Below are 14,188 nucleotides of genomic sequence, written 5' to 3' on the forward strand. Positions count from 1 at the left end.
TATAAGATCTTGTTCCTCCAACCCGAGTGTGGCCTCATCGCGACGATAGAGGAGGCCATGGATAGACGTATCAGAAAGGGAATGAGTAGTGGAATTAAAATAGATAGCTGCTGGGAGATCCTGCTTCTACTGGCAGACGGAGCATAGGTGTTCAACGAAGCGGTTTCCTAATCTATGTCGGGTCTCACCGATATACATGAGGCCACACCAACCTCATATTTCTGTCCCTGCACCTCCCATTTCTAACCTCCTACCCAAGATTCACAAACCCTCTTGTCCAGGTAGACCCATTGTTTCAGCTTGTTCCTGCTTCACTGAACTCACAGCTGTATAGCCTGACTGATTTTTATTCCTCCCCCCCCCCCCTTCCATGAAACTTCACACACTCTAGATCTTTTCAATGATTTCAGTAATTTACCGCTACTTCCATCATATCCAATGGGATCCCACTACCAAACACATCTTTCTCTCCCCCACATTTTCTGCTTTCCGCAGGGTTCGCTCCCTACGTGACTCATTGTCAATTCGTCCCACCCCACTGATCTTCCTCCTGGTATATATCCTTGCAAGCAGAACAAGTGCAACACCTGCCCCTACACCACTTTCCCCACCACCATTCAGTGCCCCAAACAGTCCTTCCAGGTGAGGCAGCACCTCACCTGAGAGTCTGTTGTGTTCGGTGCTCCTGGTGTTGCCTGCTATATATCGGTGAGACCCAATGTAGATTGGGAGACCGCTTCGCCGAGCACCCACACTCTGCCAGAAAAAGCGGGATCTCCCAGTGATCACCCATTTTAATTCCACTTCCTGTTCCCTATCAGATATGTCAAACCATGGCCTCCTCTGCTGTCACGATGAGGCCACACTCAGGTTGGAGGAACAACACCTTATATTCCGGCTGGGTAGCCTCCAACCTGATGGCATGAACATTGATTTCTTGAACTTCCGGTAATGTCCCCCCTTTCGCCATTTACCATCCCCTTTTCCCTCTCTCACCTTATCTCATTGCCTGCCCATTGCCTCCCTCTGGTGCTGCTCCCCCTTGTTCTTTCTTCCATGGCTTTCTGCCCTCTCCTATCAGATGCCTCCTTCTTCAACCCTGTCTCTCTTTCACCAATCAACTTCCCAGCTCTTAACTTCATCCCTTCCCAGTTTCACCTTTCACCTTGTGTTTCCCTCTCCAATCCTGCTGAAGGGTGTCGGCCTGAAATGTCAACTGTATTTTTTTTTCCATAGATGCTCCCTGGCCTGCTGAGCTCCTCCAGCATTTTGTGTGTATTGACAAGATTATTACTATTTTTTTCTCTAACAAAATGGTCATAAATGGGTTTCAATATAATTGCTTATGAAGGACAGAAAAAATGTTTTCTCTACAGATTTTATTGCTGCTCCAAATTTGAGGTAAATTCAAGTGATTAGCTGGGAAAAATCTGTTCAAAGATGTCATTGAAGCTGCTGATTTGTATTGTTTATGCTGTAAATTTACATACCTTACTTTCGCTGGCGGCAAAATTGGCAGGCTAGAGCACTCCTCAGGGCTGCTCTTGCAAATGTGAACTTGCTGAGGAGTCCTCACCACTGTTATGGTTGTATTCTAGCATTTTTTTATTTTGGAGTCCAGTGGTTGAGCATCTACTTCAAGTGTGCTAGGTAATTTATCCAGATGGAACTCATGTTTGTGATGCTCCACCAATCTAGAATTTTTGATTACTCTTAAATTTATTTTTCATTACTCCTCCTCCAGTACAAGACAAGTAAAGAAGGAAGTTCAATGGGCATCACAGTATCTCAGACAGCAATGTTGGCACATTGCCATGTCCTTAGTCAAAGCTGTAGGTACAGTGAAGGTGAGTAAAACGTGCTAAATGGGTATTTAGCTAAAAAGTATCTTTCCCCAATTTGTTACTTGCTATCAAGTTTTCCTCCTATTGTCATCTTCCAGTTAAGCGGTTTACACTCTTATCTATCAAACCCACGCTCAGACCAGAAGAGAAAGTTAAACAGTTCTATTGCTGTAATTTTAAAGTGTTCCGTTGAAGGGTACTGTTCTGACAAAATGGTAAACCATTATAATGAGTAATATGTTTTTCTGCAGGAGTGGCGTACACTGGTATCTGGCCAAGGTACTAGTGCTTTGTGTGTTAGTTTAGATTATTGCACTTTCACTTATCGAGTATAAAAACTTGACCTTTTTTTCTTTCTCATTTTATTTTAAGATTTTGACGTCATTCCCGTTGGTTTCTTGGTAGAAATTCTGTCATCCAGCTCAAAGCTGGAATCAGTGGGGTTCATGCTATATGATTCAGTGCTACTTCAGTTCATGACTTTGGCTAGTGAACCAACAAAGACCTAAAGGGTGGTTTAATGTGTCCCTCATTCTGGTGTGGATTCTGTAGGGTACTTGAAGTAGGTTCTGATATTATGTTTACTTGAAGAGAGATTTTCTGGGTTTTGATGGTTGATGTTTTCAGGTAGAGAAAAAAAAACATAATTATTGAGCTGCAGAATGATAAGTAAATTGGAACTTGTGATCTCCTAATTGCTGTGAATGAGGGGTAGTGAAAATTTCTTTTTGGGGATATTGCACAAAAAGTATTAAAAGAAGTGTTGAAGTTTAATTGATTGACATATACTGAACATGGTTGTAAAATATCACTTAATAAATATTGCAGTAAAATACAAACATTTCTATGCCATATGTCCCTATGACTTTAAGTTTAAACAGAACATATTCTCTATTTATATTGCAGGGGAGACATTAACAAATGTTTTGGATTTTAAAAGGGATGCTGGACTGTGGCATGGCATTTTAACTGTAAGTATTGCAGAGGCATAGACAGTTTGCTTTTTCAATGCATAGTTAATGAGTATGCCTGTTCACAATCTAAGCCTGGTTAGCAATGGTAAATGGTTCCTATATTGTTTCCTATCCACATACTAATCTTCATTGTGTTTTGAATCACTTGATTTAATAATTCTGAAAAAGATAGTTGAATTCAGATGGGTTATATAAATTAAGTTACTGTTATAAATATAGCTGTCAGTTAAACAAGCCACATTTAAGTCAAGCAAATATTGCACACCATTTCCCATTAGTATTATCATCAATTAAAAAGTCACCACTAAGAATACCAGCTATTTTGAGAAGACGCAATTATGTTGTAATTAGCTATTATATTTAATTGGCTAATACTTGACATTGTTGGAGGGCTGTGTGCTTTTTGTAACTGTGATAAAGGGAAGCAGCAAATCCTTTAATAGATTTTATAATTAGTCTCTTGTTCACATGCAATATACTTTGGTGATATTTAAAAGCCTTAGTAGCTACTGGTCACCTTGATTTAAATAATTCTTCCAGACTTCATGAGTTAAATTTAATGTCAAGGATTCATCTATTGCCAACAGTTTGCAATTGAAGCTTTTTCTTTTGTTCTCATTACCATCATCCTACATGTTTAGCAAACAAATCATGTCTAAAGCCATTCAGTTTTGTTTCAAGTAAAGCTATCAAGTCGTTAGCTGTTTATTCTGATATGGTACAGCTGAACTGTATTTTAATTTCTTAACCTTTCATGATTTAAGTTTAAAAATGCCAGATTTATTCTCAGAAATTCTGGTTGCTTAACTGGAAGTTGCTTCTTTTCATGATAATTATCTTGATGATGCCCTGGTGTTGCTAAAAAGTCATGTTCAAGTAATGTTTTCTATTGTGGTTAAGGCAGGAAGGGAGTAATCTCTAGGATGTTACTCTTTTTTCTTTATGCTCCAAGAACACTTTCTCCTTGCACATTTAGCATAATCGTTGTTTTTATTGGTAGTATTCTGTCTAGCACATTGCATAATTGACTACATATTTGTTTCAGCCCCACCTTTTTATTGTATAACATCATAATTTGCTTTTTACTATGTCTGACTTATGTTGTTTCGAATTTGCTTCGGCATTTTGACACCTATCCACAACTTTTGGATGATCACATTGTAGGGAATAATGAGATATCAATTTATTTTCCTAACATATTTAGAGGAACCTTTTAAATGTAGATATTTTGCACATTTATGCTACCTACTTTGAACATTGGTTGACCTCATCTTTATGGGCTTGCAATCGGTAGATTTTTCAGAATTCTAAATCAATTTGCTACTGCTTTTCTCAGAGATTAGTGAATCTGGAATTCTTTGTGTTAGGAAGTAGCAGAGGCTACCCATTAAATATATTTAAGATACAGATTGATTTTAGCATACTAGGGTAGTTAAGGGTCATAGGGGAAAAGGCAGGTAGGTGGAGCTGAGTCCATGGCCAGATCAGCCATGATCTTACTGCATGGTGGAGCAGATTTAATGTCAGATGGTCTGCTCTTGCTCCTTTTCTCTATGTTCTTAGTTCATATGTCAAAGTTGTTAAAATAAAATTTGATGTTGAGTGATGCTTGGCAGAGATACTGTAAAGTTCAAGTTCTCATGGCCTTTGCTCCTTGGAGCAATTATTATTATCCCTCCATGATTTGTGTGTCAGTTGAAAAATCTCTCTCTGATATTTTTGATATTGAAATGATTAGCTAGCTATTGGTAGACTAATGATTCTTATTGGCTTTCCCCAACTTGTTGCTTGTCTGTCAAGATTTCCTACTGTTGTCACCTTCTAGTTATGCTAGTCACACTCTTAGCATTAGAATTCACTGCTCTGACCAAAAGAGAAAGTTAAACAATTCTAACTGCGATTTTAAAGTTTTAAATTTCTTTACCAGGTATTGGTTCACATAGTCATATGCCATCAAGGTTTATGTAACCCAGAATCCACTGAAGTACATTCCATCTGTATTATTCTGGCCATCTAACTATTACCAGAAACCTGATGCTGCAAGGGTCTGCTTGGTTTGGGATATCAGATTGCTGAACTGACTGTAGAAAGTTGATGAAGCTCTGAATTGGCATTGATAATTTTAAGTTGTATACATTATCGTTAGTATCCCATTTCACTGTAGTGACCCAAAGTAACGTTCTTTACCCTTGCCCACAAGGATAAGGGTAATTTGTTGTCAGGTGATAACCTATGTGTAATTTGAGGTGTCATACAAACCAATATTTTATATAATCTTGTTGACAGAGTGTCATGAACAGAATGCATGTCATCAACATTCCCTATGCTCTGATGAAAGTAAATCCTCTTTCTTGGATACAGAAAGTCTGTGCCTACAAAGGTAAGGTAATAGCAATATTGGGAAAAAAATAATAAGTAAATTCATTCAGGTCAACACAAGTTCTGTTTCCATTGGCAATAGACTTTTTTATTTTCATAGATTAAAAATATTTAGCCCCTTATTCATGTTGGCCTATGGCTTCTGTGTTTAGAATTCTGTGTCTGATAGGGAATTCTAAGTTCCATGTCGCCTTCCTTCCTGTTTGGTTATTTCAACATGGAACGAGGTAATTTGGCCTATCTGAGCCATAATGCATCCCTGCAGAAGAACAATCCTGTTGTTTACATTCCACCGTTAACTCCTCAGAGCCCTGCATCTTAATCTCTGTCTCATATGTCCATCAAGCTCCCCTTTGATTCTTTTGACATATATGTACCCTAGAGGTAATTTACATTAGCAATTATCTTTCCAGCACATACTTGGAATGAGGCATAGCTTGCCTTAGAGAGAACTTGCAAACTCCATGCAGGAGGGAACTGAGATCAGGATTGAACCTGAGTCACTGGAACTGAAATGGCAATATTCATTGCTGTGCCACTATGCTCCCCAGCCTTGCTTCATGTATAGCTTTATACCTAAATTAACATGCGCTAATGTGCACTTATCTTTGAAGCAGGTTGGCCACATTGAGAAGTGAAGCCAGAAAGAATCCCTGGCTTAATAACTAGAAGTATAAAGTACAAAAATAGAACTATATGTTCAGTGTTTACAAATATTTCTGAAGAGCTGTCCTGGATCTTTATGTTTAATTCTGCATGCCATATCTTAGGCAGGATGTACAAGTCTGGTTCTGGGGTGGCTGGTATAGCTAGTTTGCAAGTGTTCAAAATAAGTAAGAATTTTGATCAAATTTTAAGGAATTGTTTTGAGTGACAGAGTAGAGATTTAGTAAAGGCCACAGATTTTGGAAACAGAGTTGATGAAGTTATTTTTAATGTTGTAATTTTACATGATCTGCTGTATGTTGACTGAAAGGATTATGACTGCAGCTTCAAATGTGCCACAAGATGAAATTAGTTTAAGACTTGAAGGGAAAAAGAATGATGAGGCAACGGGAAAGGGGAGGGTTATGGAGGTAACTGACATTTTCTTCTGACTGCCGGGAGTCAGAATTAGCTAATGATCTTTTCTGGTGTTGTAGTGTTCTGTGATTTTTACATGTAGCAACCTCTGTGTGGTAGCAGTTTTACATTTTAACTGTTCTGGGTAAAGAATTCACTCAAGCAATTCATGAAAAGGCTAATAAATCTCCTATTGTTGGCATCTTTGAGTCTCCCTGCAATGGAAACATAATTTCTCCTCACAAAGAAGGGTTAACAAACTAGATGAAATGAATAAGTAAAGATCTTCCATATCCTCAAAGACAAAATACAGTCAGCCCTCCTTATCCACGAGGGATTGGTTCTGGGACCCCTTGTGGATGCCAAAAAACACAGATGCTCAAGTCCCTTATTCAACCTGTCTCAGTGCAGTGGACATTAGGACCCAGCAGTCAAGCTCTGAATCCGCAGTGTTTCTGTTCACGAAAATAATCACAATCATGATTGAAAATAAAGTGTAAGTAATAAGCAATCAGAAAGAGGTGAAACGCCATTGGTCATTGGAAAAGCGTTAGGCTTCAGTTGGCCAACGATCGGTAACATTTTAAAGGATAAAGTTAGAAAGGCCCTGCCCTGATGAAAGCTACAATAATTACTAAGCAACGCAGTGGTTTAATTTTGGGGTTTTGGGTTTTTGATCCTCCACATCAACCAGGCACGTAAGGAGAGCGCACTCGGAAGTGGTCTGTCACTGGATCGAACTCGGGAACTTCCCGAGCTTGGCGCTGAAACATATATTCTTAAGTGTTTTATATGCATAGAAAGGTAAAATATATACTATATACTAAGACAAACGTTTGACTAACTGACGCTAAATAATATTGGATGTACCTGTACCGACTTACATAGTAAGAGAACTTCCGATTTTTTCCGATCCCGATCCATGGTAACCTACGCACATCTTCCCATATACTTTAAATCATCTCTAGATTACTTATAATATCTAATACAATGTAAATGCTATGTAAAATATAACAACTGCATTGTTTCGGGAATAATGACAAGAAAAAAAAGTCTTTACACGCTCGAACAACAAGTGCTGGAATAGCACTTCCGGGTTTTCTTGAATCGCGTTTGGTTGAATTTGCGCATGCGGAACTCGCAGAAAAGGAGGGCCGACTGTACAAATGAGGATGTAATTTCTTATGCTACTTGTTTGATTTGGAAATCTTTTAAAGATTGATAAAGATTCTTGTGTTCTAGGCCTAACTTTACAAAGTCTGATCTTGATGCGTATTTTCTGCCCAGAAAGTTTAAGCATTCTAAAACTTGTTCACCCAATTGCCATCACGACTTTTATGTTCTTGTAACATTGAATTTGTTTTCTTAACTTTCTCAGCTGTTCTACATTGCCAGCTACTTGTAGTGCAATATGATTTTGGGTACTTTTAGCAAGTTATTCTGGTCATAAGAATTTAGTTTTCTGGATATATGTGCCAATGATTAAATTTTCAGAAGGAAAAAAGATTTATCAAATTAAATTTGACGATTGGTTTTGAAATAATAAAAGCAATGTAAATATTTTTGCATAGTTCACTTTGCAACCTACATTCGTTGTTATCGATAAAATGTCTAAGGGTTTCCATTGTGACAGTCAAAATGAATTTTCACCTGCAATATATTAGAATTAGTGCTGCCAGCATTATGCAAGGATTAGGAACGCCTGTTTTTATATATTTTTGTGTTGTACTTTAACAATGCTTCTTATAAACATAGCTGGGGTATGATTGTTGACAACTTTCTAACCTATTTAAGTAATCCGATTTTTAAAACTCGTATCTTAAAGAGTAGTTATAATGAGTACGAAGTGAACCACTTTGTCTCCTTGCAGCTCACGTTGCTGTGGTGAAGTCTCGGGACATGCATTGGGCTCTCTTAGCTCAGCGAGATCAGAGGGATGTAAGCCTCAGTTCACTGCGAATGTTGATTGTAGCAGATGGTGCAAACCCATGTAAGTATGCAGATGGCCATCCCTTGTCCCTAATAACTTTTTTTGGCTGGCCATAATCACTTTCATCATGCTATCCAGTCTTCTGACATCATTTTCTTCTGCCCCAACTGTAAAGAAAAAAAACAAAACTTATTTCACCTTATATTTCGCCTTATTTCACAGTTATAAATACTTCAGCCACTGTCCATTTCTGGTAAAGATGGAATCCATCTTAACCAATGTGATCTGGATGGATAATATTGAATTTTGGCATCTTGCTAATCTCTACTAAGGCCACCAGTGGAAAGGAAAATTCCTCAGCTTTTCCTCTATAACAAACAGTCTTAAGTGCAATCCATTATTCTTAACCCTCATGTTACACCATTCCAGAGAACGACGAGACCTTATTGCTGCTAATATTGGTTCATTTATCCACTTTTTTCTTCATGCTCTTCCTTCCAGTGTCTTATTCTGAGATCTTTGTTTAGCCTTTTTTTTCTCTTCTGCCCTCTCAAAACTTATTGTGCTAACAAGTTTTGTATTGAGTTCTTTTAAACTGCATTTAATGTAGGTGGTGAACAGCCATCCAGCATTGTAAATGATTCCCTCCTTAGGTAGAAATTACAACCTGATTTTGAACTTCTCTTGTGAATGTGCCTATTATACATTCCCCTCCATAAACTTAAGGATAATTTCAAATTCTCCTGATGTCTTAACCCACATAAAGTTCCATCTACATCTGTCTTAGCATGTTCATGTTGATTCCCAGTGTCACTGAATTAAATTTCTTATTCTTTTATTTAAAAAAAATGTTATCTCTAACATTTTCCACAGTACAGTGCCTTTTCCCTGGAGTTCTATCACTGAACAATTGAATGAATGTTAGATACATTTCAATTGCATGGTTTGTATTTAATTAGATTATTTACAATGAAACCCATCTGTCAAGTCTGCAAATCTTACTGTCTAATGCATAACATAAATCATCAAGCTATCTTTTTTATTATGAAATAATACTTAAGGGCTGAGCATTAAATATTTGATGGACTGACAGTACTGTCCTTATTCAAGCACTGATCTAAAAAGGGCTACTGTTTCAAATGTCTTGCGGCAATTTGTTTTTGTTTGAGGTAGCTCCTGATAAATTTTGATTAGCTTGGCTCTGTAAATATTGGAATAGCAAAAATACTATTATACAACCACTTCAAATATAATTCAAATATCTGTCTGAAGAAACTCCTACATATACCGACAGCATTCAGGGGAACCTCTTCAGCTCTCCAAAAAACACACATAAATCAGAATGATTTGCAGAATATATACTGACAAATCACGTGCACAAAAAATCCCAGATATCATATCATCATCAGTGCATTGTGTTGATTTTGCTAGCCTTTCGCTTGGGGTGAAATCAGGTTCTATTTCTGACTTGTCAGGATCTATTTCTTTTAACATCTACATATAGTGCATGAGGATTTTCTCCGAAGTATTATGTGGCATATTAGTCGTAAGCTAGTTGTACCCATTAAAGCAAAGCTATTTGTTAAATAGATCAAGCCTAGGTTCACAGGCCCCAATGCATACTTGCATTTAAAATAGCTACAGGAAAGTTCCTGGAACAATTGCCCCACAGATGAACAAGTTATTAAAAGTTGCTCTGAGATGGAGAATGGAATATGCAGAGATCAGTCATAATCAAGAAATTGAAATAACCTACAGGATAGCACCACAATACTGACCTCTGCTTATGTTGTGATAGAATTGTTATTCATGCCCTTGACTCACAACATGATTGGCTTCCTATGCTGTCTGGGATAAACCGGTTTGTGAATTGTGAAAAAGGGTTGAATCACAAACTGTATTCAACTCCTGAACAAAACACAGATAGGGAGAACAGGGAGCAGAACATAAGAAAACCTGCAATGCAGCATCAACTGTACAAGAAATCTAGTTACAATATGTTTCATTTGTTAAAATGTGAGAAGAAAGTAGATTTAATTTGAATTGAATTTTGGTTTTAAAATCACTCTGCTAACTTAGTAATTTTAAGCAGAGTGAGAGCTGTGAGTTATCATTTCATATAAATATGAAAGTTATTTTTCTCCAGTTTGCAAACTGGTGGTTCTCGAGCTTTTAATACTTTTAGAAATGCAATGGGGTGGCAAAATGCATTTATTTTTATAAGCCTTATTCCCTCATTTTCATTTCCTATCTTACAAGTCATTTTCCTATCTTGCAATAATCGTCTTGTTGACACTTAGCACCATCATTTAAGGCTGGGTTAGGATGAGGAAATGTGTTTATCTGGTCAACATTTTATTGCTATGAACTTGTTCATTCATTCTATTATACTGATTGATCATGTGTTTCCTCCAGTAATACATTATTGCTAACATTAAAGCCACCATCACAGAGTCTGATAATTTAGTAACATTCTTTACTCAATTTCAAAATTTAATTCTTACTGAAAATATTGTATTTTTTTTATTTTTGCAGGGTCAATATCATCTTGTGATGCATTTATGAATGTATTTCAGTCACGTGGCTTACGACCTGAGGTGATCTGCCCATGTGCGAGCTCATCAGAAGCTCTGACAGTGGCTATTCGCAGGTATTAAGCTTTCTTTTTTTAAAATATTTTTTTATTAGTTTTTCAAAACATTTTACAAATTAAAAACCCCAAATCCCAAAGAGAAACATTAAAACAGTGCAAAATTAAGCATACAATAACAATATGCTACAAAGGAAGAGAATTTAGCAAAAATAAGCACCTGAATTAAAGACAAGTAAGCTTGGTATTAAGCTTTCTTCATAATGTAAGTCTTGGGATTCACCAGCTCCTAAACTCTGAGTGTGTTGAAGTTTCCAAGTTATTTTGACAAAAGGTTGTGTATCTGTAATGTACTTCTGAGAAACTTTTTAAATGTTTCATGCAGCAATGTCAGAATCAATAACTTTTCTTCCATTGCCAGATATGGCAGTGAGATTTGGAGATCTTAAGGGGAGAAGGCATGACTTTGCACCAGTCCTTAACACAGTTAAATGGTGTTTGAACCCTTCTAGCTTTTGGCTGTGTAGCAATACAAGAGGACAAATAAAAGGAATGGTTATATGAGATTTTTTTACACTCTTATCAATAGCCAGGCAGATTCTGTGTTCATAATATACAGAACTAAATTACTCTCAAGTTCATGTTTTCAAAAGATTAAGTATAATTAATTATTTGGAATGGCCTTTAATGTTTAAAAATCCAGTGACGAGATTGTATTTTCCTCTTTCAGACCTGGTGATTTAGGAGGACCTTTATCAGGGAAGATGGTGCTATCTATGAATGGCTTGAGTTATGGTGTAATACGTATGGACACAGAAGAAAAGCTCTCTGTTCTGACCGTCCAAGATGTGGGTGCTGTTATGCCTGGAGGTAGATTTACCCTGTTAGTTAAATTCATTAATCTTAATGGTGCTTCCTGCAGGGACTACTACAATAATTCAATTTTATAGTATATTTGAACTCTTGCAGCTTATTTTATGAATGTGAAGATCCTTTGTCCTGCCTCCTGTTATTCCCATTGCTGCCCTTCCTCTTTCAGATCATTGCTAATCCACATTTTGCTTTCACCCATCCTCTCTGATGTATCCTCTCCTGGTTATTTAGCACTGCCGCTCTGCAACACATCAAAGATCAGAAGTGGTGACCTACCTGGGATTATCCTGTAATTGTGTGTAGATTTTTGGATTCCTAAATATGAGAGATAATAATGAGTGGGCCTTGGCTTCGAGCATATTCTTTGGCAGTTTTTAGGGCATACTTTTTTTTATTGGAGAAGGGTGTATCATTCATTAATCCATTTTGATCAATTCTTTAATTCCTTCAAATGTTTATCCACAGCCCTGTTAACAAATTTACCAGACTGATAAATGGGTTGAAGGTGTGTCCTGTGAGGAATGGTCCATTGGAAGTCTAGAAGAATGAGAATGAGATTTTACTGAATTTCTGAAGGGGTTGCAGGGTCAAAACCAAGGGGATGTTTATCTTGGTGGGAGAGGCCAGAGCCAGGAGAGATTCAGGATAGAGAGGTGCCCAGTTAAGACAGAAACATGCTTTTATTTCCTCAGACTTCTGGACCGTTTGATTTTATTATCCCAGCAAGCCATGAACACTGAGTTATTAACTATTTTTCAAGGTTATTTTAAATTATTTTAAGGATGTATGGCACCAAAGTGTTATAAAATGAAAGAACTGTGCAGCACAAAAATGGGCCCTTTCAGCCCACCTAATCATGCCAGGCTGTGCTAATCCCATTTGCCTGCATTGGATCTGTTATCTCTACAGTTCCTATCCAAATGCATTTCAAACATTATAATCGTATCTTTCTCCATGATCTCCTCTGGCAGCTCCTCCTCAACAACCACCACCCTGTGTGAAAATATTTAATCCCTCAACTCCCTCTCACCTTCAATGAGTGCCCTTGAGCTCTAGGCAGTTGGTCCTCAAAACATACTCAATCTGTAGAACAAAGAAAATGGAACTCTACATTTTTGGATTCCTATAAATGAGAGATAATAATGAGTGGGTCTTGGCCCCAAGCATATATTTTGGCATGGTAAAACCAGTTTTTACGGCATACAGCTGCTTCGGCCCACAATATTGTTCTGACCTTTTAACCAACTGCAAAATCTCTACCTTCAAGTTTAACCTTCCAAAGTGGATCACTTTACACTTTTCAGGATTGAATTCATCTGCCACTTCTCGGGACTGTTCTCCATCCTATCAGTGTCCTGTTGTAATCCACAACAATCATGTAAACTATCCACAACACCAACAACCTTTGTGTCATTTGCAAACTTACTAATCCACCCTTCCACTTCCTTAAACAAGGCGTTTATAGAAGTCACAAATAGTAGTGGTCACATTACAGATCCCCGAGGAACACCACTGATCACCAACCTCCGGATACAATATGCTCCATCTATTATCACCCTCTGTCTTCTGTGGGCAAGCCAATTCTGAATCCATGTAACCAAGTGTCTCTGGCTCCCATTACTAAAATTCATAGACACTACATCTGCTGCTTTACCTTCATCACTTGGTTTTGCAATTTATATAACAATTACAGCATGGAAACAGGCCATCTCGGCCCTTCTAGTCCATGCCGAACACTTAATCTCACCTAGTTCCCCCGACCTCTACTCAGCCCATAACCCTCCATTCCTTTCCTGTCCATATACCTATCCAATTTTACTTTAAATGACAATATCGAACCTGCCTCTACCACTTCTACTGGAAGCTCATTCCACACAGCTACCACTCCCTGAGTGAAAAAATTCCCCCTCGTGTTATGCCTAAACTTTTGCCCGCTAACTCTCAACTCATGTTCTCAAACCGCCCTTTCCTTGAAGAATTCCGTTAGTCTCATGAGGCACAACCTGCCCCTCACAGAGCCATACTTACTAACTGTAATCAGACTATGCTTCTTCAAATGTTCATGAGTCCTGTCTCTAAGAATCCTCCCCAATAGGTTGTCTACCACGGTAGGAAGAATCACTAGGATTATCCCTATTACCTTTTCTGGAACAAATACTTTGAATCTTCTGCTGCTACTCCTCTGGCCAGTGAGAATACAAATATCATTGCCAAAGATGCAGCAATTTCTTCCCTCACTTTCTGTGGTAACCTGGGGTATATCCTGTCTGGCCCTGGGAACTTGATCTATCCTAATGTTTTTCAAAAGTTCCAGCACATCCTCTTCTCAAGGTTGATGCTGCCCTCACATTTGTCAAGTCCCTCTCTTATTTTGTCTGTCACCTTCATTTCATAAATGTTCTTAAGGTCACCACTTGGCCTCAAGTTCCCGTGAAAATCAGTGCAGCCAATTGAATTATCAAATTCCTTCCTATAACTACTGTCCTCCTTTCCAGACATATCCCTGTAAACTTTCTGTGGTCTTTCTAATTGCAAC

The 14,188-nt window shown here is 37.9% G+C and overlaps 1 protein-coding gene across 2 annotated transcripts in view; it reads left to right on the forward strand.

The window, feature by feature from the left end:
• Positions 1 to 14,188, forward strand: part of LOC132392808 (disco-interacting protein 2 homolog A-like) — a 264,557-nt gene that overhangs the window by 197,026 nt on the left and 53,343 nt on the right. For both annotated transcript variants that reach the window (XM_059967204.1, XM_059967205.1), the window contains exons 13-18: positions 1,745 to 1,847; positions 2,751 to 2,815; positions 5,105 to 5,198; positions 8,130 to 8,249; positions 10,725 to 10,839; positions 11,510 to 11,649. In XM_059967204.1, the coding sequence (XP_059823187.1) occupies positions 1,745 to 1,847; positions 2,751 to 2,815; positions 5,105 to 5,198; positions 8,130 to 8,249; positions 10,725 to 10,839; positions 11,510 to 11,649 (637 nt within the window). The remainder of the gene's footprint in view (positions 1 to 1,744; positions 1,848 to 2,750; positions 2,816 to 5,104; positions 5,199 to 8,129; positions 8,250 to 10,724; positions 10,840 to 11,509; positions 11,650 to 14,188) is intronic.

The sequence above is a fragment of the Hypanus sabinus genome, chromosome 4, assembly GCF_030144855.1.
Source record: "Hypanus sabinus isolate sHypSab1 chromosome 4, sHypSab1.hap1, whole genome shotgun sequence".
NCBI classification, from domain to species: domain Eukaryota; kingdom Metazoa; phylum Chordata; class Chondrichthyes; order Myliobatiformes; family Dasyatidae; genus Hypanus; species Hypanus sabinus.